This window comes from Babylonia areolata, chromosome 34 (assembly GCF_041734735.1).
Source record: "Babylonia areolata isolate BAREFJ2019XMU chromosome 34, ASM4173473v1, whole genome shotgun sequence".
Lineage (NCBI taxonomy): Eukaryota > Metazoa > Mollusca > Gastropoda > Neogastropoda > Buccinidae > Babylonia > Babylonia areolata.
In genome coordinates this window covers 7,554,884-7,577,349 of record NC_134909.1, presented here as the reverse complement: position 1 = coordinate 7,577,349, position 22,466 = coordinate 7,554,884, and the positions used below count along the sequence as shown (strand labels likewise).

Genomic DNA, 22,466 nt, shown 5'->3' with positions numbered 1-22,466 from the left:
ACAAAAGCTCTGGTGAAACTTCACAAACAGTTTGGCCATTCTTCAGCAGAAAGCCAACGGATACTGACGCAAAATGCAGGAATCAAAGACGCTGATCTGTACAAGAAAATGACAAAACTGGTGGAATAATGTGATGTATCTGCTCGACATAAAAAGACACCACCAAAACCAACAGCAGGACTGCCTTTGGCAGATGACTACAATCAAACAGTGGCTGTTGATCTGCATGAATTTGGAAAAAAAAAAAAAAAATCTTTGGTACTTCCATATGGTTGACGTGTACTCCAGATTCAGTGCGGCTACAATCATCAACAGCAAAGAGTCATCTGTTATTGTACAGAACTTCATGAAGTACTGGATTGCAGTACATGGCCCACCAAAAATAGTCATCAGTGACATTGACAATGGAAGGGAAATTCAACAATGGAGAGGTTCAAGACATGTGTGAAAACTTCAACATTGAAGTGAAAACGACAGCAGCATACAGCCCATGGAGCAATGGTGTGGTAGAACGACACAATCAAACACTCTCAAACATGTTGATGAAGATCATGACAGACAAGAAAGATCTTGACTGGGAAACAGCTTTGTGCTGGCCATTGGCAGCAAAGAACAGCATGGTGAACACACATGGTTTCAGTCCATACCAAGTGGTGTATGGAAGAAATCCAAACTTTCCATCTGTTCTCACAGATAAGCTACCTGCTTTGAAAGGCACCACAAGAAGCGAACAGTTGGAGAACACATCACAAGTCTACACGTGGCCAGAAAGGCATTCACAGAAGCTGAAAGTTCAGAAAGAATCAGAAGAACTTTGAGAAAGCAAACACGGTCATCATTTGACATCTATCAGATGGGCGTCAATATCTACTACAAACGACCAGATGGCGAAGAGTGGAAGGGACCAGGAACTGTCATCGGACAAGATGGTAGTGTGATTTTTGTTCGTCATGGGGGCACTCTAGTCCGTGTTCATCAAAGTCGGCTGCAAAGAGTGAAAGAAGACACAAAACAAGAGAAAACAGCTCCAGTAGTTGAACACGATTCTCACTCTCAGTCCACTACATGTGAACCAGAAGAGACAAAACAGAAAAAGAACAGTAGTCACTGTACAAAATCTTGTCGTGAAGAAGAAAAAGGCAAAAAGAACTCTTGTGCTGAAGCAACATCAGATTTTGATATAGAATCAGAAACTGAGACAAATGAAATGAAGGAAAGCAACGTTGACTTGAGTAAACTCAGACCTGGCTAAATGATTTCATATGAGTATATGGATGACAGAAAAAGGATTTCTGCAAATATACTGAACAAAGCTGGCAAATCGAGTGGAAGAAACAAAAACTGGTTTAATATGCAGTGCACAGAACCAGAAGAATATGGAGAAAGGATGTCAGTTGACTTGACCAAAGTAAACAAACTAGTTGTACCATCTGCAGAGCCCAAATCAGCAGTGTGTTCAGATCGAAATGACAATGTGATGATGTTAGAAGGGGTCTGTTTTGATGAAGCAAAACAAAATGAATTGGAGAGCTGGAAAAGAAATCATGTCTACAATGAAGTGGAAGATACTGGACAAAAATGTGTTTCAACACGATGGATTTGTATACTCAATGAGTCGAAAGAAGGAATCATCCCAAAAGCTAGGCTAGTAGCAAGAGGATTTGAAGACATTGGAAATGAAGACATGCAGAAGGATTCACCCACTTGCAGAGATCCTCTCTATCTTTGCACAAAGAAAGTGGACTCCATGTTCTATGGACGCCTTTCTACAAGGAAAAGAAATTCAAATTGACAGAGACATTTTTGTGAGACCCCCAAAAGAAGCAAACAGCAGAGGAAAGTTATGGCATCTCCAAACATGCGTATACGGACTGAATGATGCTTCTTTGCAATGATACAAAAGAGTGAAAGATGTCCTGCAAAAACTCGGAGGAAGAGTATCAAAAGTCGACCCAGCAGTCCTCTTCTGGATGAAAGGAAATGAAGTTGAAGGCATCTTAGCATGCCATGTAGACGACTTCATCTGGGGCGGAACAAAACACTTTGAAAAGACTATTGTCGAAATCAGAAAAAAACATTCAAGGTTCGAAAAGAAGAAAACAGAGCTTTCCAGTACATTGGCTTGGAACTGTCATCTGATGGAAACACAGTCTCTCTACAGCAAACCAACTATGCAGACACCTTGGAGCCGATCCATATCGAAAAGAAAAGAACACAACAAAAACAGGATGACATGACAGCAGATGAGAAACGGGCTTACAGATCAAAAGTTGGGCAGATTCTACAGACATGTCGACAAAGTCGCCCTGATGTGTCATTCGATGCTTGTCAGCCTGCTTCAAACATCAAAGATGGAAAAGCTGAACATTTGATAGAAGCAAATAAAGTCAGACAGCAAGACTGAGAGAGAGACAGAGACACAGAGAGAGAGAGAGAGAGAGAGAGAGAGAGAGAGAGAGATGACTCATAGCATCCTATACACGCACAATCAAAGATATTCAGTCACACAGGTACATGCTGTTAGAGAAAGGGATGGAAGGGGGTTATAGCTGAAGACAGGGGGGAGGGCGGGGGTCGTGGGAGAGAAGTGGGGGTAGTGAGACTATTGAAAGTAAAACTTCTTTATTTTCCTTCACTAATTGCAAATTAAACCTTCTGAAATCACTATTAAAAAGGAAAATGTATGGGTCGTGCATGACCCACACGAGCTTTTCTTCTCCACCCCTTTCCTTCTGCTCTGTGGACGACAGGACAGGCTACTTCTTGAGGAAGACACACATCCTGCATGTGTCAACAATATGAACACTGGATTTGTGGCTTTTGAAGACAAATCTGGCGAGAGAGAAATCCAAGAGCGATTGAATATTATTAAAACGTTGTCCAGGGTTATGAAAGATCTATTGTTGCTGAGAACATCACTATCACTATGCACGAGATTTGCAGAAACATGATGATGAAAAGTGCTACAGGCATAAGCAAACATCTGCCAGCTTTAGGCGAACAGATCATTTTATGGAACCATAGAATGGCAAGATGAAAGTGTTTTGGCAATGTCAGATCTACATAATTATCTGTATAAATATACCTTGACTGCAAGATGAGCAACAGGCACAATATAACGGGAAATGATCCACAACATGAACCTGCACGACACTTAACGTCTAAAGCTGACATTTTTTTTATTTTTTTTTATTTTTTTTTTTTTTTACACTTTCATGGTTTGTGGGACCAAAACGGGAAGAGCAAGATGGCAGCACATTAGTTTAGCCCCTAGGCTGCCTGCATGACGAGATAACTCGTCATGGAAAGCATGTATGCTTCGCTGCCACAATGACGAGATAACTCGTCATCGAAATATTCTGACTTTTCCCTGCTTTGCATTCAGTTCGTTGACAAAAATTCTGGTAGCTTTAGCTTGGGGAATCACTCTAGATTCTATTCATAGCTAGAAACACCATCTGCGTCATAAGGCAGTCCTTTATTTGAACGTTTTGGTTGGGTTACTGGCCGCAGTCTTTGCCTGGCTCCTCTCCTCGCTCGCTCAACAAAATGTCGGACTGACTCCGTGCTCAAGACATGCGCTCGTGGCGAACTAAATCAACCAAGATTACTTTCTTTGGCTGATGCTCAGAAAGAATTGGAGCATAAATTCGAAGGAGAAGACAGTGGTGAACATTTATAGGACGATTTGATAGAAAATAAAGGGAGCAATCAAGAGAGTGGCCAAGATGCGACTATCAGTGAATGATGCCGGCTGTTCAACTCTAGCAGACGACAGGTCACCGAATTTTTAGCAGGACACCGTATGAGCTATTTTCTTGGCACTCAGCCAACCCGGTCTGATGAGAACTGGATGAAGTGACCGTGTGAGAGGGGTGAAGAGGAGGGGGGTGGAGACTGAGGGGGCGTGGCTTCACATCCATATTATCACTTGCAGAAGTCACAATGCATCTATTTCTTTTTCAGTTGTTTTTTTTTTTATATTGTGGTTGTTCTAGTATGATTTTGTGTGTGCAGATGTCCATTTGTCCAGAAAATGATATTTTTGTGCAAATTACCTGACTAATGTTTGTAATGAACAAGTTGAAAATGTGACAGAAAACAAACCACTGATTTCAAAACAACAGCATGTCACTTAAAATATATAAAATGGGAAAACATCATGTGTTTTGTATTCTTTATTCATTTCCCTTTCAGAAAATGTATACTTTTATGGGTCTTTCTCCAATAACAAAGAGCACAGAATTTTTTGAAAATTTATACCCGTTTTTTTGTGAAAAAACCCTGGCAAATAGATTTCACTTAAATCTTATTTTCCTGGCAGCGAAAGGGCTTTAGTGAGTGAATCCGCATCAAAATTGAGTAAAATAACGTAAAAACCAGTCACAAACCACTGAATGTGCCAGAAATTACTAAAATAATTCCTGAATTTAAACGGGACATTACCGTAGTAGCAAACAGGACATGAGGTTAATATCGAGCATTATTTCTAAATCTACATCCATGATGGCTAGTGACGAGTCAGTCTGACAGAAAGCCACTGAAACGTTAAAAAAAAGGTCTCAATTGTTTTCAGTGGTTTTGGGTTCCTTGATACATATTTATTTATATATCTGACTGATGCCACCTTGTCATCACTGAGCATTTTTCAAAAAAATTACATTAAAAAAGTCAAAACACATGTTCTTTCCTTTAATCGACACAGTGTCTGGTCTTCTTGCCTTCGAGCCTTAGAGAGACTGTCGCACCATAAAACAACCACGGCCACCAATTTCAATGAAGTGCCACCTACTTCTAGGCATATTTCTGAGTACATAGCTGTTGTTGTTAAATAAATATTATACTTGTAATTTATAAATATTTTCCATTGCTATGCATCCTGTATTCCTTTCTTCTAACAGTTTGTTTGATCACAAATTTATCCATGGCCAAAATCTTAATGACATCCAATTTTGTTGTGTTCCAAGTAGATCTGATTTCCACGATTTTGGAATTTTAATAGAACTTTTATGGTGAGATGTTCGCCAGTTATTCATTGTTTCAGTTGCTTGGAATGTGTGCTTATAATAAAAATCAATTGACTGTTCATTTGTCTGACATATTTATGGAATACACTGTTAATGAATCTGCCTCTAGCATAGTATTTGTAATAGTATGAGCACAATAACTATTATATACTTTGAAAGGAAGTTGTTAATGTCAGTCAGAATAGCTTAAGCAGACTGCTGGGTTAAAATGAATGTGTGGAAAAATATTCGTGTTATAAGTCTGTTTCTTTTTCCCTATTTTTCTGCTCTGATTAACGCAATTCAAGGAATGTGGTGAAAAAATACATAATAAGCATGTCAGAGGTAAGACATCTTGTGCCTATGTGTGTGTATACACGTGTGCACGCAAATGTGTGTGTGTGCATGCATGTATGTGAGTTTGGAGATAGGTGGGGGGGCGGTTGGTGTTTGTAAGAGAGAGAGAGAGAATGTGTGTGTGTGTGCGCGCGCGCGCGCGCGCGCGCGCGCGTGTGTGTGTGTGTGTGTGTGTGTGTGTGTGTGTGTGTGCGTGTCTGTGTATGTGCACACTCACGCTCATGTATGCACATACTGAACATACAAGCCTCTGGGTTTTTTTTTAAACAGGTGGGAGAGGAACTTTGCTACTTCCAGCAGCATTCATCTTCACACCAATGCCACCAAACTAAATGTGACCCAGACAGAATCAATAAAATCATCCTGTCAAACAAAGCAAGGGAAGATGAACTGCATAAAAATACTGGAACATTTGCTATCTGTTTCTGAACCTTCATACACTGCCATCGTAACGGTGTGTCCACACCTAGAGCTTCACATCAATCACTACCTGAAACGTAAAAATGAGCCAGCACCACATTCAATGCAACAGTCGCCATCCAAAAAAGTCAGGTCATGGTCCAGGTGTTCTGATTGGTATCACTCTCAACCTGGGTGCACAAGCCAGATGGGCACTAAGTCTCCACACTCGCAGCCAGCTGATCAAAGACATCTGATATAAATATCTCTGAAATTACAGAATGTTACATTCCACAAAGAAGAAATGCCAGTGCAGACTCATTCTGATGCCAAAGACAGAGACAAAATGCAAAGGAACTTCAGGCGTGCATCAACTCACTCGCTCCAGATGATCATACAGACAGCGGCACTGTCAACATCACTACTGAAATTACATCCAGCCAGAATGTCAACGTTGACAAAGCTTTGGATTTAGGGGTTAAACAGATGGAAGAATTGGAGAGTACATGGCCAGAAAGGTTCAATGCTTCTCTTACTTCCATGTTTACACACAATGGGCGCATGAGAACTTCCATCACAAAGTCTGTACTGAAAATAACAGTGCAGTCTCATCTGCCCACATGTACATAACAACATGTCAGAAAGCCGATGTTGTGATCATCGATGGCTGTGCAGTGCTATGGACTGTCTATTGGCCATCACCAGGCTCTGTACAAACGTACCAATACATGTATGTGGACATTTTCCTGGAGTTGATTATCACCAAACTGAGAGTGATGTTTATCTTGTCTTTGACAGATGTCATCCATTCAGCATCAAATGCACCACCAGATCCTCTCGAGCTGTAGAAACAGCCACAAGGCATCACCAGCTCAGACAAGACACTGTTCTACCTCCTCAAAGTGTAAAACTGGCAGTGACTGACTACAAAATACATATGATTGCTATCACCTGTGAGCAGCTGCTGGAAAAGGTATGTGGTCTCCAGGTTCAAGCGTTCCTTCAGCACAAGCTCGTAGTGACTGCTGATGACCCCATCCTAGTGGAAGTCGAGAATGACATCTCATCCCCAGCTAATGATATGTGAACAACACATGAGGAGGCTGATGTCATTTTGGCTCAACATATGGTGTAAGCAGAGAAAAGATTTGACTTTCCTCTATCAGGATTCTTTCAGATGACACAGATAATGTATTTCTTTTATTGTTGCATTATTACCTGTCTCAGAAGATCACTGCTGCTGTTGTGATGGAAGGCACATCCGCCAAGAAAAACATCATGTAACATCGCCGCAACACCGCCAACAGTCAAAGAGCATTCATGGATACCCAGACCTTGCAGCACACACCCTCTCAGGTTGGGACATGGTGGGTTACATGTGGGTTATCGGAAATGCCAGTTATAAAAATTCTTCAAAAAGGGTTTTCACTTGAAAGCTTGGGGAACCCAGATGCTGATTTCGATCACATCATCCAGCAGGCTACTCAGTTTACTGGTGCTTGTTATGGCTGCAAATGCACAGAAATGACCAAGATCAAGTTTGAAGCCTGGCTCTTTACAGATCTTTGCCCAACTAACTTCAGGTGGCATAAGACTGAAAGAACTTCACTGCCTGTCAGATTATCCCTTGGTGTTCAAGCCACGCCTGATGAGGTGCTGCAAATGTCGAAATGTGGCTGCAGCACAGAAAAAATGTGTTCTACTGCATGGTGTAGGTGTGCCACTGCACTAATGACATGCACTGTCTTTTGTAAATGTTATCTTCATGAAAGCTGTAAAAATCCATGGACCATTGATGCTGATGTCCTTCACAGATGATTGAAGAACTTGACATTGCAAGTAACGAATGACCACTTTATGCTTGATTCACTCGTTCTAATTCCTGTGTTAGTAGTTTCTGTCATTGTGTGTGTCACTGTGTGATGGTTTTCTGATCATCTGACAATGACCTACTTTTTTCACAAGTCTTCCAGTTTATGTGTTTTGTTTAAACATTTCTCATTTACTTGTGGTAATGTATTGTAACTTACTCTATTGTGTTTTAATACGTTTATGTCAGTACTACCCACCATTCTACTTAGAAAATTTCAACCTCCACACCCATCCATTTCTTAAGTTTGGGCAGCAATTTTTGTGCCAAACACATATGATTGAGCTGTGTAAATAATTCAAATAAAAATTTTGGACATTACCTTGTTAGATATTATATATATTTAAAATAAAACCCAGAGGGTTAGATTTAGGAATACTTACTCCTCAGAAACCAAAGTTTTAAGTGATATCCCCCAGGGAAGTGTGGTTGGCCCCAATTCTGTTTTAGTATTTACAGCATTTATTAATGACCTACCAGACATGGTTATTAGCACATGCAAAATATTTGCGGATGACACTAAAATTTATAACCTAAGTAGCTATAAATATACATCACAGACAGATGTAGATAAGCTAATAGAATGGACAAACACATATGAAACCTGTATTTTCATGCAGATAAGTGCAAAGTATTACATGTTGGGAAGAACAACCCCCAAAATGATTACATTATGATACTCACAGATGGACAGAACAGTTTAAGTAAATGTTCAAAAGAAAAAGACTTGGAAGTTATCTTTGATGATGATTTAAAATTTGATAGACACATTACTTATTTAATATCAAGGGCAAACAGAGTACTCGGGAGTACATAAAGAACTTTCATTTCTCATTTATGGACAGTGACACTTTTGTTAGATTATTTATGACACTAGTAAGACCACACCTCGAATTTGGAAATATTATTTGTTACCCGCTATACAAAAAGCAATCTGCTGCAGTTGGAAAACTTCAAAGGGCTGCAAGATTTGTTAGTGGACTGCAGGATAAAACATACGAAGAAAGACTAAAATTACTTAATTTACCATCTTTGAAATTCCGTATAATTAGAATAGATGGAATCTAATACAAACATATAAAATACTCAATAATATTAATAAACTAGACAAAGAGACCTTTTTCAAAAAAACCTTTCATGGATATAACAAGGAATGCCAGTGACAAACTATTAAGTATTCAAGAACTAACATTCGAAAAAAAAAAAGTTTTAGTAACAGTACCTCTGCGTGTTGTGATGGCTAACAATGTTAACACTTAAAAATCTCCGAGAACAGGTAAATAGTATCAGCAAGTTGAAATTCATTTATGATGAATGGAAAAAAAAAAGAAAAAAAAAGAGAGAAAAAAGAAAATCAACAACGATTATTCGTGAACTGGCAACTCAAATAAATATTTTTGTTAAACTGGGACAAAAAAAAAAAAAAAAAAAAAAAAGGCTTATAAACGTCCCCAAAACTGAAATGAACTGAACTGAAAATAGAATTTTATACCCATGGCGGCCATGTTGGATTATCACGGCCATGTTGCCTTTCTCAAAATGCTCAACAATGACAGGGTGGCATCAGTTGGATATATATATATATATATATATATATGGTAATATATATATATATATATGTGTGTGTGTGTGTGTGTGTGTGTGTGTGTGAGAGAGAGAGAGTTAGGGACAAGTGCTACAGAGCTCAAAACCGCTGAGATCCATTATTAAGCTTATATGAGTCTTTTTTTTCTTCTTTTTTTTAAAGGTAAAGTCCAAATCGTCATTTCGGAACTGGACAATGATGCGAGCCCCCCTCAAAAACGACAAAACGAGATCACACACACACAGACACACACAAATCTAACATCATCCGATTTTCTTTTTCCTGGGAGTGTTTATTCACAGACACTTTAGTTTGTTTTGTTTTGTTTTAGGGGATTGGAGTTGGGTGGGGGGCTCAACATTTATTCCATTTCTTCCCAGAAAAAAAAAAAAAAAAAAAAACACCTCCAGCTTACCGCCAATTGTGTGTGTGTGTGTGTGTGTGTGTGTGTGTTGTCCGTCGACACCCGCATTTTCGAAAACCGTAGGAATACTAGATCTAGTATCGAACGCGTGACGTTTAATTGAAAACGCACACACACACACACACACACACACACACACACACATGTCTTTACATTTTAGCAAAGAAGACATCATTCAAGATAGGCCCACAAACATTGACTGTGTAATTCGTAAATTCACTCTCCCATCCGTGAGAAATAGCGGTTGAAAATAAGCAAATTCAATCTATTCTCAGCGTTTTGTCTCCGACGTTTTGGGAGTATTTTGAATACGTATACAACAACAATATGCAGCACGTTGAATCACAACTTCACTCTATACGTATACAACAACAATATGCAGCACATCGAATCACAACCTCAGTCTATCAGTGAGATTTTTTATTTTTTATTTTTTAAATAAAACCACGTCGCTCTGACAAGAACTGTTGTAAGCTGCTTACAACCCACAACAAACAGAAACAACGATTTTGCCTACATACCATAAATCCACAGCAAGAAAATGGCAAGGAGAATGTTCATGCGGCCTGTAACCTCCATCACTGTCACCTTAGATCAATGCACCACACTTATCCACTGAGCGACACACAACACACAGCAGAATCTTGTGCTGCCACTCCAGACCTCAAGCCAAGACTGCATTGGGTTTTATTTTGGGCCTGCGCGCGTGAGCGAGCAGATGATCAGCAGGATCAAAATTACCTCTCGCCGTTTTCCCCACGGATAAATTTTAATATCACGCTGGAAATATATTTGACAGGCTATCATATGAATCATTTCTCTCTCTCTCTCTCACACACACACACACACACACACACACACACACACATATATATATATATATATATATATATATATATATATATATATATATATATGTCGGTGTGTGTCCTCATATAGGAGAAGAGGCCGATTCTGGATGCGCAGCACTTCCCACAGGTGTTGCAAGGGAAGACGTCTCCAGAAGTTGAGCCCTGCTTCCTTCTCTCACACTTCTCCTTAATGGCCAGCGTTCTCTTGTTTTCAAACGTCTTTATGCCACTAGAGCACAGCCAGCGACAGCAGTCAAGGGCATTAGTTTCCCAGGAAGCGATGTCTATGTCACAGGCTTTGAGGTTTGTCTTCAAGGTGTCCTTGAAGCGCTTGCAGGGTCTTCCAAGTTCACGGTGGCCTTCCTTCAGCTGGCCATACAAAAGCATCTTCGGGATCCTGCTGTCTGTCATGCGGAGAACGTGTCCTGTCCAGCGTAGCTGGCACTGGAACAGCAGGCTTTCGATGCTGGGCAGGCCGCTTCTCTCTAGGACCTGGAGGTTGGAGACCCAGTCTTGCCACTTTATGCCGAGGATCTTTTGTAGGCATCTCTGGTGAAACTGCTCAAGTTGTTAATGTGACGGCGATACGTCATCCATGTTTCACAAGGTGGTCAGCACAACAGCGTTCTGTGAACTAGCCGGTTGGTACATGGACTTGGTCTTGCTGAGGCTGATGGTGGGTCCAAAGCGCCTGCAGGAGGTTGAGAACCTGTCCATAATGAACTGTATGTCCTCATGGGTGTGTGCAGCAAGTGCGCAGTCATCAGCGAAGAGGAACTCACTCATCAGTGCCTCAAACACGCTGGACCTGGCATGGAGTTGCCACAAGTTGAAAAGTTTGCCATCTGTGCGAAACTGAATGTAGATGCCCCAGTCACAGTCTTGGAAGGCGTCAATCAGCATGGCAGAGAAGAGAATGGAGAAAAGTGTGGGTGCCAGGACTCAGCCCTGCTTCACTCCATTTACCACAGGGAACGGATCCGACATGTCAGTATTTTCCTGTACTCTTGTCTGCATGCCATCGTGGAAAGACGCAATCAGCTGGATTAGGCTCTCTGGGCAGCCGAACTTTGGGAGGATTTTCCACAGACCATGGTGTTTCACCATGTCAAAGGCCTTAGTCAGGTCTACAAAGACCATGTGGAGCTCCTTGTTCTGCTCACGGCACTTCTCTTGCATCTGGCGTACGGCAAACACCATGTCACATGTTCCCCTGCCTGAGCGGAAGCCGCACTGTGCTTCAGGGATGACTGTGTTGGAGACATGGTCAACCAGTCTGTTCAGTATGATGCGGGCGAAGATCTTGCCGCCGATGCAGAGGAGAGAGATTCCATGGTGGTTATCGCAGGATGTTTTGTCTCCCTTCCGTTTGTAAATGTGGACAGTTGAAGCATCCTTGAAATCCTGGGGGACCTCCCCTCTCTCCCAGTTAGACTGGAACAGGGCGGTCAGCTTGTCTGTCAGCACCTCGCCTCCATACTTGTAGATGTCAGCCTGGATTCCATCCGCTCCTGGTGCTTTTCCTGGCGTTGTCAGCTTCAGGGCCTTCTGGGTCTCGACCTTGGTGGGAGGGGCAGCTAGCGAGTCATTGACTGGTAGCTGTTGGAGGGCTGCAATAACCTCGTCAGATACGGACGAGCCCCTGTTGAGGAGGGTGTTGAAGTGCTCTGTCCAGTGGGCAAGGATGTGTGTGTGTGCACGTGTGTGTGTGTGTGTGTGTGTGTGTGTGTGTGTGTGTGTGTGGCGCGTGGCAGGTGCACGCGAAAACCCCGCTAAAGTCGCAATTTATATATATATTTTTTTTACATTTGTATAACATCTAAATGTTTAAAGATCACAGATTAATTTTTTTGAAAACCAGAATGGATCAGTTTTTGTTCTATGTTTTTTTTATAATATTTTTTTCTTTCTAAGTTTATGTGCCTGAGGGGTAGAAATGGAGAAATCGGATCATGAAAAAATACATATTTGTGTGCCTGTGACTTAAAAAAAAAAACCCAATAATTATCCTAAATATTCAGGGGTGTCAAAAAGTCAGTGCTGAATAAATTTTAAATTTCCACATGAAAAAGACAGGAAAATTCGTATTTTTTATGACAAGTGGGGGAGTGACGTCATGGAACTGATAAAGATTATTCAGCCCCTTAGAAAAACCCACATATTTGTCTGCCTGTAACTTTAAAACAAGAATTTTCCTGAACATATATGTGGTGTCAGACGATTCAAAATTAAGTAAACTTTAGATTTCGATATGTCAAAGGCACAGGAAAAATTGTATTTTCTCTGTACTGAAAGACAAGAATTGGAAGTGGAGGAGTGACATCACGCAATACAGATTAAACAGCCACGTGAGAGCCGATGGCGACAGTGAATGTTCAAATATTTCACGCCCATAAGTTAATGCATGAATCTCAGTCAGGAAATTTGGCCAGCGTTCTCTTCTTTTCAAACGTCTTTATGTCACTAGAGCACAGCTAGACTAACTTAAAGTGCACATCCATGTGTACATGTGGCAGGGATTGTCACAAAGACTAAACATTGCCCAGTTGGAAAGAGGCAACTCAACCAGCCGAGAAGAGTTTTTCAGTAACTTTGTGATACCAGCTTGATGTTTTAGTTTTTCAGTCAAGCTGAAACTATCAAAATTGTTTATTTGGCTTTTTAGAGTGCACACTACGTACTTTGTGACTCTTGTAACCACACATCCGATGACATGCATGTGGGATTTTCATCTCAAGAAACCGTCCCCCCACACCTACCCCCAAACTCTCATCATCCCTCCTTTTCCATTGCCATTTGACGTCTCGTGAGAGTGGTGACTGAATCAACGCCCAACAACTCCACCCTAACACTTGTTCACAGCCATAAGACTGCTGCAGATCTCCTTTACAATTTCTATGAAATGGCCTGGTGTCCTCATGGTAGATGCAAGCATGCAGCAACCGTCTGGTGCTGTGATTGGACAGGGCTAGTCATTTTTGAAACTTTTGTTATGAGATTGTGCCAGCCAGTCATATATCTGGTCATGAAAGTGTGTTATTGGATCAGTCGTTTACAGTCAAAATCAGTTACTGGAGCATCATCTGGAAGAAGAGGACCTGCACTGATGGGTAAATGCAGATTTACAAGTTTTTAAACTTCTGAGGACTGTGTTAAACATTCCCTTTTTTGCGTTTTAGTGCCATAGCAAATATGATTTGAAACGAGAACGGTCTCACTATATTTCCCACATTATGAAATCATTTGTTTTGGTAGTTACAAAAAGCATAATTATACACAGTTACCACAAACTTATAAACTATATGTTGTTGTTCAGCCATTACATACATCTTCCAGGCCTAATTATGGATTTGCTGGTCAAGGCCATCACATCTTGCTGTGACCTTATTACAGATTTAATTAATCTCCTGACGTGCGGCTGATAGATTTTAAACAACACAAATTCAGTTAGGTTCCAGGTAATCAGTGTCAGTTTATGAATATAGCTAATATAGATCTAGTGCAGCACAGTAGTTGTGAGAATGGTCACAGGTTGTGCATTAAACAAACACACTGTTTAGAACAGTATATAGTCAATGTTATGTAGTCAGTGTCATTTGAAGAAAGTGCTGGTAGATTTATGTGCCTCAAAGTGTTCAGATAGCATCACAGTACATTCGTGCAACACATGTTTTCATTTAGTTGTCTGGCTACAAATGTTATACCCGTTTTCAAAACCTTTCAAGTTAAAGGGTTTGCCGGTTAAGGTCATCTGGTTTTACTGTGACGAAATTACATGTTTAGTGCTAAATCTATTAAACAAAGTGTCTGAAACGAATAATATACTTAATACAACAACACACTGATTTTTTTATGACTTCAATGTCGTATCTGTCACACTGGACACAGAATGGGTTCAATAATGGTTTACCAAAGTGAGAAATGCCATTCAAATTTCATGGGTAATTTGTTGCACCTTAAAAGGCAAAGTAAACAACAATGTTCATTAGATGCCAAAAGATCAATGTAATTTGCCCTACAAATTTTGGGATGAAAGTTCAGATAATCTTGATGGGAAACGAGTGAGTCATGCCAGTTCTGACAGTAAGAATACAAAAACGTGTTTTGAATGCATTGATGAATTGTGAAATGTCACCATTTTTTTAATTTTTTTATCTATTTATTTATTTTTTTCATTTCCTGCACATAACATAACCACTTCCATGTGAACACAAGATAGATCTAACATGAGTCACCCAGTTCCTTCTACCTGTTAAGTCATGTTGGAGCGGCATCTAATAGCACTGTTTTGGGTACCTGCACTCAGGCATGGCAAGAAGTCTAGTCCAATATTTAATTTCTCTGATAAAGGTATCAATGCATACTGGGAAACTACTGCATTCACCTAGATCAATACTGTTTTTAACATCCTTTCTGACACCTAAAATCATTTTACTAATCATGGCATGAACTCTGTCAATTGGTCAATATAATCAAATTTTTCAAACCCCCATATTTCAAACCCATACATCAAAATTGGTTTCACTTTGGCATCAAATATTTCAAACACAGTACTGACAGGCATATTCCTCTGTGTGTGTGTGTGTGTGTGTGTGTGTGTGTAAGCAAGATGAAGACTGATGAAGAAAAAGCCGAGCTACCGAACCACTTTTTCCAGAGTGCATTCACGAATGAAGACGATGGCCCCCTTCCTGACCCCCCCCCCCCCCCCCCCCCCCCCCCCACATACAACTACAAAGAACCCTTGCTGGACATCAACATTGAGACAGAAGAGGTGGAGAAGCTACTCAGGAACCTGAAAACCTATAAGGCTGCTGGACCGGATGAAATTAGTCTGCTGATACTGGCAAAATCATCAGATATCCTGGCGAAACCAGTTACCATTCTCTTCCAGTTATCCTTGAAAACGTGCGAGGTCCCAGAAGATTGGAAAAAGGCCACTCGTCTTTAAGAAAGGCAGTCGACTAACACCTGGAAACTATCGCCCTGTGAGTCTTTTGCATTATATGCAAAGTGATGGAAAACATCGTGCAGGCAAGATTAATACACCATATGGAGACGAAAGGCCTGTTATGCAAGGAGCAGCATAGATTTGTAAAGGGGCGCTCGTGCATCACCCAGTTACTAGATGTTATTGACGCTTGGACTGAGTCTATAGATGCAGGCGGTAGTGTAGATGTAATCTACACAGACTTCATGAAGGTGTTCAACTCAGTTCCACACAGATGTCTTCTCTTGAAAGTTTCAGCACATGGCATACAAGGCAGGGTACTTGGCTGGATCCAATCCTTTTTGACAAACGGAACCCAGAGTGTACTTCGCAACAGGCAAGGGTCACAAGCAGTATTCCACAAGGATCGATACTCGGGCCAGCCATGTTTGCACTGTATATTAACAGTATGTAGATGTTCAGTGCGGATGTTTGCTGATGACACTAAGGTCTATAATTGCAGCGACACAACTGAGGCTGTTAATTATCGTCGATCGTCAACTATGATGTTGAACCGGAAGTGGTGAACTTAGGGAGAGAACCTTGAAGACATAGCAACTAATGATGGTGGTTGTAAACGATGTGTTCGAGCAACACGGTGTTGTTGCCTAGTGTCAGTAGTTGACCAAGCCATAGTGGCAGTTTGATTTATAATGAAAAGTTCATAGGACATAGTAGTCCACCAAAATTTTCTTGAGACATTTGACAGAGATTGATTGAGACATTTTTGTGAGACCCACAAAAGAAGCAAACAGCAGAGGAAAGTTGTGGCATCTGCAAAAATGCGTATTACAGACTGAATGATGCTTCTTTGCAATGGTACAAAAGAGTGAAAGATGTCCTGCAAAAACTTGGAGGAAGAGTATCAAAAGTCAACCCAGCGGTCTTCTTCTGGATGAAAATAAATGAAGTTGAAGGCATCTTAGCATGCCATGTAGACGACTTCATCTGGGGTGGAACGAAACACTTTGAAAAGACTGTTGGTGATGAAATCAGAAAAAAAAAACCCAAAAACATTCAAGGTTGGAAAAGAAGAAAACAGCTTTCCAGTACATTGGCTTGGAACTGTCATCTGATGGAAACACAGTCTCTCTACAACAAACCAAGTATGGAGACACCTTGGAGCCGATCCCCATCGCAAAGAAAAGAACACAACAAAAACAGGATGACATGACAGCAGATGAGAAGCAGGCTTACAGATCAAAAGTTGGGCAGATTCTATGGACATCTCGACAAAGTCGTCCTGATGTGTCATTTGATGCTTGTCAGCTTGCTTCAAATATCAAAGATGGAAAAGTTGAACATTTGATAGAAGCAAATAAAGTCATCAAAAGGATCAAGTCAGAACATGCGTAATTGAAGTTTCATCATTTGGGATCTGGACCGTTCAAACTGATAGTATACACTGATGCTTCCTTCGGAAATCTGAGTGATGGAGGAACTCAAGGTGGATACATCATCTTATCAAACGAGGAAGGAAACATTATTCCTATTTGCTGGAATTCAAAGAAGATTCACAGAGTGGTCAGAAGCACACTGGCTGGAGAGACGCTGGCGATGGCAGAAGGAATTGATGAAGGAGTATTTATTGCTACATTGTTCATAGAGATCACAACAGGAAAAGCAACCACGTATTGTTTACCTCTAGTCTGTATGACCGACTGTAAGTCTCTACATGATGCTCTGAAGTCAACAAAACAAGTAACGGAAAAACGTCTGAGGCTGGAAATCAGTGGGATCAAAGACTTGATGGAGAAAGGCATTGTGAAAGAAGTGAAATAGTCTGACACTCAGAGGCAATTGGCAGACTGTCTTACCAAGACAGGAGCTTCATCAACAGTGCTGCTGAAAGCACTTGAAGATGGAAAAATCATGGTGTAGATCTTCTTTATTTTTATAAAGAGAGATTCTTATTCTTCTTCTGCGTTCGTGGGCTGCAACTCCCACATTCACTCTATGTACACGAGTGGGCTTCTACGTGCATGACCGTTTTTACCCCGCCATGTAGGTAGCCATACTCCGCTTTCGGGGGTGTACATGCTGGATATGTTGTTGTTTCCATCATGGAAGATCATGGATGGGGCAAGCAGAAGACACAATCCAGCTAGTATGCCGACTACAAGACCTGAAAGAAACAAAGGAATGGGAGAAAAACCCTGAAAAACTCAACCATCTATTCGACACAGGCATTTCACCCACTCTAGGAAGACATTGTCGGGAATGGTCAGAGGGCAAAACTGATGCGGAAGTGAAGCTACTCATAGAAGAAAACAGTAAAGAAGAGGACATCATCATATACACAGATGGCTCAGCCACCAAAGACCAATTTTGCGAAACAAAATGGAAAAACAATTAGGGAAGAGAATGCTGCCTACAAAGTCACAACCTCCAGCCTTATGATGGAAGTTGAAGCTGTGACACATGCCCTCCAGTGGCTATCGTCCATCCATACGCCCGGATACCAACATGCCATGATTCTAACCGACTCAATGAATCTCATACAGAAAATTGAATACGGAATGGGAAGCCCAGAGTGGCACAAGGCAAAGCGCATTTCAGATTAAAAACCTCACATGGTCATACTGCCCGGGACATGCAGGTGTTAAGGGAAATGAGCAAGCTGACAGACTTGCTGGTAACGCAACACCAACGAGCGGCCTACACCTACGAAGATCGGAAATCCTCAGAAAAGTCAAAGAATATCAAAAAAAAAAAAAAAAAAAAAAAAAAAAAGGAAGCACAAAGACTGGTTTGATGAGAACTGCACTGAGATCAAGCAGCTGCTGGAAGACAAATGCCAAGCCTACAGAGTCCACATTGAAGATCCCAAGTCACAGTCAAAGAAAGACATATTGAAGAGCACACACAACACCATCCAGCTGAAGCTGCGGCAGATGCAGGATTCCTGGTTGAGTAACAAAGCTGATGAGATCCAGGGCTTTGCAGACAGGAACGACATGAAGAACTTCTGTAACGGCCTGAAAGAAGTCTACGATCCCACCACCTCCGGATCTGCTCCACTCCTCAGTGCTGATGGTTCTACCCTAATCACTAACAAGGACGAGATCCTTGAGAGATGGGCTGAACACTTTGACAGCGTACTGAACCGTCCTTCCACCTTCAATGATGAAACCATCGACCGACTCCCCCAGGTGCCAGTCAGTGAGTCGTTGGATGCCATTCCAACTTTGAAGGAGACCCAGAAAGCTATCCGTCTGCTATCCAATGGCAAAGCCCCTGGCTCAGACTCCATTCCAGTGTACAAAGAAGGTGGTATGGTGCTTACTGGCAGCATGAGGCAGTTCCACAGGACTTCAAAGACGCTTCCATCATACACCTGTACAAGCGCAAAGGAAATCGTCAGGCCTGTGACAACCATCGTGGAATATCCCTGCTGTCCGTCACAGGCGAGACTCTGGCCAGAGTGCTACTCAACCGTCTCATAGCACACCTTGAGTAAGGTCTCCTACCAGAGAGCCAGTGTGGCTTCTGGAAAGAACGCGGGACTATCAACATGGTGTTTGTTGCCAGGCAGCTCCAGGAGAAGTGTCAGGAACAGAACGCCGACCTTTACTCCACCTATGTCGATCTGACCTAGGCCTTCGATACTGTAAGCAGAGATGGCCTTTGGAGAATCATGGCGAAGTACTGATGTCTCAGAAAGTTCATCACCATCATACGGCAACTACACGATGGGATGCTGGCCTGAGTCCAAGACAACAGAGAGATTTCAGAACCATTCCCTGTCTCCAACGGAGTCAGGCAAGGGTGTGTTCTTGCCCCCAACCTGTTCAGTCTCCTGTTTTCAGCCATGCTGACAGATGCCTTCAGAGTCGCTGATGTACGTAGGCATTGGCATCAGGTACCGCACAGAAGGCTCACTCCTCAACCTCAGGGGGCTTCAAGCAAAAACCAAGGTGAGGACAGACACCGTTAACGACTTCCTGTTTGCTGATGACTGCGCTCTCAACGCTGCCTCCGAAGCTGACATGCAACACAGCGTCCACAAGTTCTCTGCTGCCTGTGACAACTTTGGCCTCTCAATCAGCACAAAGAAGACTGAGGTAATGCACCAGCCAGCTCCAGGAAAGCCTTACGTTGAACCAAACATCTTCATGAACGGGCAACGACTGAACGTCGTGGACAAGTTCACATACCTGGGCAGTACACTCTCTCGCACAGTTGTCATCGACGACGAGGTTAATGCCAGACTCGCCAAAGCCAGCGCTGCCTTCGGCAGACTCCATAACAACGTTTGGAACAGGAGAGGCATCACCCTGGAGACGAAGCTCAAAGTATACAAGGCCATAGTTCTCACCACACTGCTCTATGGATGTGAATCATGGACGGTCTACAAAAAGCCACGCCAAAAAGCTGAACCACTTCCACACCACCAGCCTCAGAAATCTTCTCGGTATAAAGTGGCAAGAGAAGATACCTGACACAGAGGTGCTCACTCGTGCAAACTTGCCCAGCATCTACACCATCTTGATGCAGGCCCAGCTGCGCTGGGCAGACCACTAGCTCCCCAAGAAACTGCTGTAGGGCGAACTCCAACATGGCAAGCGCTCCCTTGGAGGCCAACAGAAGCGCTTCAAAGACACTCTGAAAGCTTCTCTGAAGGCCTTCAACATCAGCCACGACACGTGGGAGCTGAATGCAATTGACAGACCAAAGTGGCGCTAAATCCTGTGAATCCAACAGAATCGCTGCAGCAGAGCAACACAGACAGGCCAGGAAAAGCAGTGCCAGCAAGTCCCCTTCAGCCGCCACAATCCCCTATCCGCACTGCGTCAGAACCTTCCGGGCGCAGATTGGCCTGATCAGTCATCTGCGCACCCACAGAGCCCAACCCACCCACCCCCAGGATGACTAGATGGTCCTCGTCGATCCCGACGGACGAGTATGAAAGGCCACATAATTTGGGTCTTTTTATATTGATGATGAAGGAGGATGAAGATGACAATGATGATGGTGATTATGATGACGATGTTGCTGTGGAGGTCCATTTAGGTTTTGGGACTATGTAACAAGTATGTACTCTACGATTTCTGTCATAATGGTATCCCTGTGTCAACCAGGCCTGAGAAATACAGACACTTGCGATGTTGGTCAGGAAATAGAGCAACACACACAAAGACGCATCCGTGAAGTGGATGATACTCGACTGGATGGTCCCAGTCTTCTCATTTAAGCCCATAGCACACTCAACTCTGGGCAGGAGCCGGCTACTGGCCAAAAAACCACCTCCGCTGGGATTCGGTTCCGCGTCCGCCCAGCGGTCAGTCTGCGACGCTAACCACTTCACTACGGCGGCTGGTACATGGACCTCCATTGCATCATCATCATCATAATTATCTCCTTCTCCATCATTAATGAAAAAAAAGTCCCAAACTATGTGGCCTTCATGTTCATGATGAACTCAGTTTGGATAACCCTCAACTTCCGTGCTTGGGGTGAGTCCTGTCAGTGTCGGCAGATCCATTTGGGGGTGACGGTGGGGATAGAGTCGCCAGAGGGGGCTGTTGTTGGAGGGGGAGTGGGGGGGGGGGGGGGGGGGAGTGAGATAGAATTATGGTGCTGTAGAACGTCAAGTTATTTGTACCATAAAGATGCTGACCTTACTGTGTTATCGATGATTTGGGGCTGGATTTGAGTTGATATGTTTTGTCGTATATGATTGTACTCCCTGAACGAACTTCGTGATTGAATGCATGATGCAATTTGTGCAACAAACAGTGATGACTCGATCATATGTGAAGAAGCACACCGATATACGTGGATACACACATACTAACGCAAATATCCAATTATGCATTAGATATGCATACTTGAACATATCAGTAAACCCGGGTATGTGCATTTTATAAATTTTATTGTCAGAATATCCACTAGAAATACAATGGCAAGTGTGTTCTCCTTGATGCTATATTGGACAATCACAAAACGTGTGTCTGTCTTCACAAAATTGTTTCAAAAGCTGGACGTAAAGAGCACATATCAAATAGAAAAAAAAGTTAGCAAAGCCATAACAACGCTGAAGCAAAACGTATGGCTGACTCGTGCAAGTTATATGAACAAATCAGGTGTTGGGGCAGATCCCCCAGTTTACGAGCAGGGTTTATATTGAGCGGCATATTGATTCCTTTCCAGAAACATATTCATTGCGGGTTGCTGGTTACTTTTTTTTCAGGGGGAGGAGGGTGGGCCTGGAACCTACCATTTTCCTTTCATCTTTATATATATATATATATATATATATATATATATATATATATATATATGTATGTATATATATATATATATATATGATTGCTTTCAATGGGTCCTCCATCCTCCTGTTTTACTTCATTTTCTTTCTTTTTTTTCTTTTTCTACCTTTTTGTTTGATTTGTTTTGTTTTTCTTCATTTTCTGTTTTTTTCTTTTTTTACCTTTTTTTTTGTTTTTGTTTTGTTTCATGTTTTTTTTCTTTTTCTTTTCTCTTTTTTACATATTATGTTGTGTGTGTGTGTGTGTGTGTGTGTGTGTGTGTGTGTGTGTGTGTGTGTGTGTGTTGCTTTTGCTTTTTCCATCCGTCATTCCTCAAACTCCAATTCTTTTACTTTCAAAATGGAAAAAAAAGCATTATATAAAGGGTTTTTTGCCCTTTCTTTCGAGATTCTGCATCATTTTGACAAAGATTATATGAAATACTGTTCTGAGAATTATTGCTTTTGTGTTTGGCTGTGAGCGTGAGGGGGAGGAGGGCGGATGGAAGGGAGGGGGGCGAGGGGGGTGTTCTGTTTGGGGGATGGAGAAGGGAGGTGCGCGGTCTTAAATCCTCGCATTTTCCCACGTTTAAAAAAAAAGGATCTTCAGTGTGTGTGTGTGTGTGTGTGTGTGTGTGTACATATGTGTGTTTGTGTTACTGATGTGTGGGGGAGAGGGGGTGTAGTCCCCCGTCCTCTTAATTCCCCCCGCCCCATCCCTTTTCTTATTTTCC

At 42.0% G+C, this 22,466-nt stretch overlaps 1 protein-coding gene across 5 annotated transcripts in view; it reads right to left on the bottom strand.

The window, feature by feature from the left end:
- The window catches only part of LOC143277658 (uncharacterized), a 615,105-nt gene that overhangs the window by 61,023 nt on the left and 531,616 nt on the right, over positions 1-22,466 (bottom strand). For 3 of the 5 annotated variants that reach the window (XM_076582557.1, XM_076582558.1, XM_076582559.1), the window contains exon 1: positions 10,163-10,285. The exons of the other annotated variants lie outside the window; for them this stretch is intronic. In XM_076582557.1, the coding sequence (XP_076438672.1) occupies positions 10,163-10,220 (58 nt within the window). In that variant the 5' untranslated portion in view covers positions 10,221-10,285. Of the gene's footprint in view, positions 1-10,162; positions 10,286-22,466 lie in introns of those variants that run through there. 5 annotated transcript variants of the gene reach the window in all.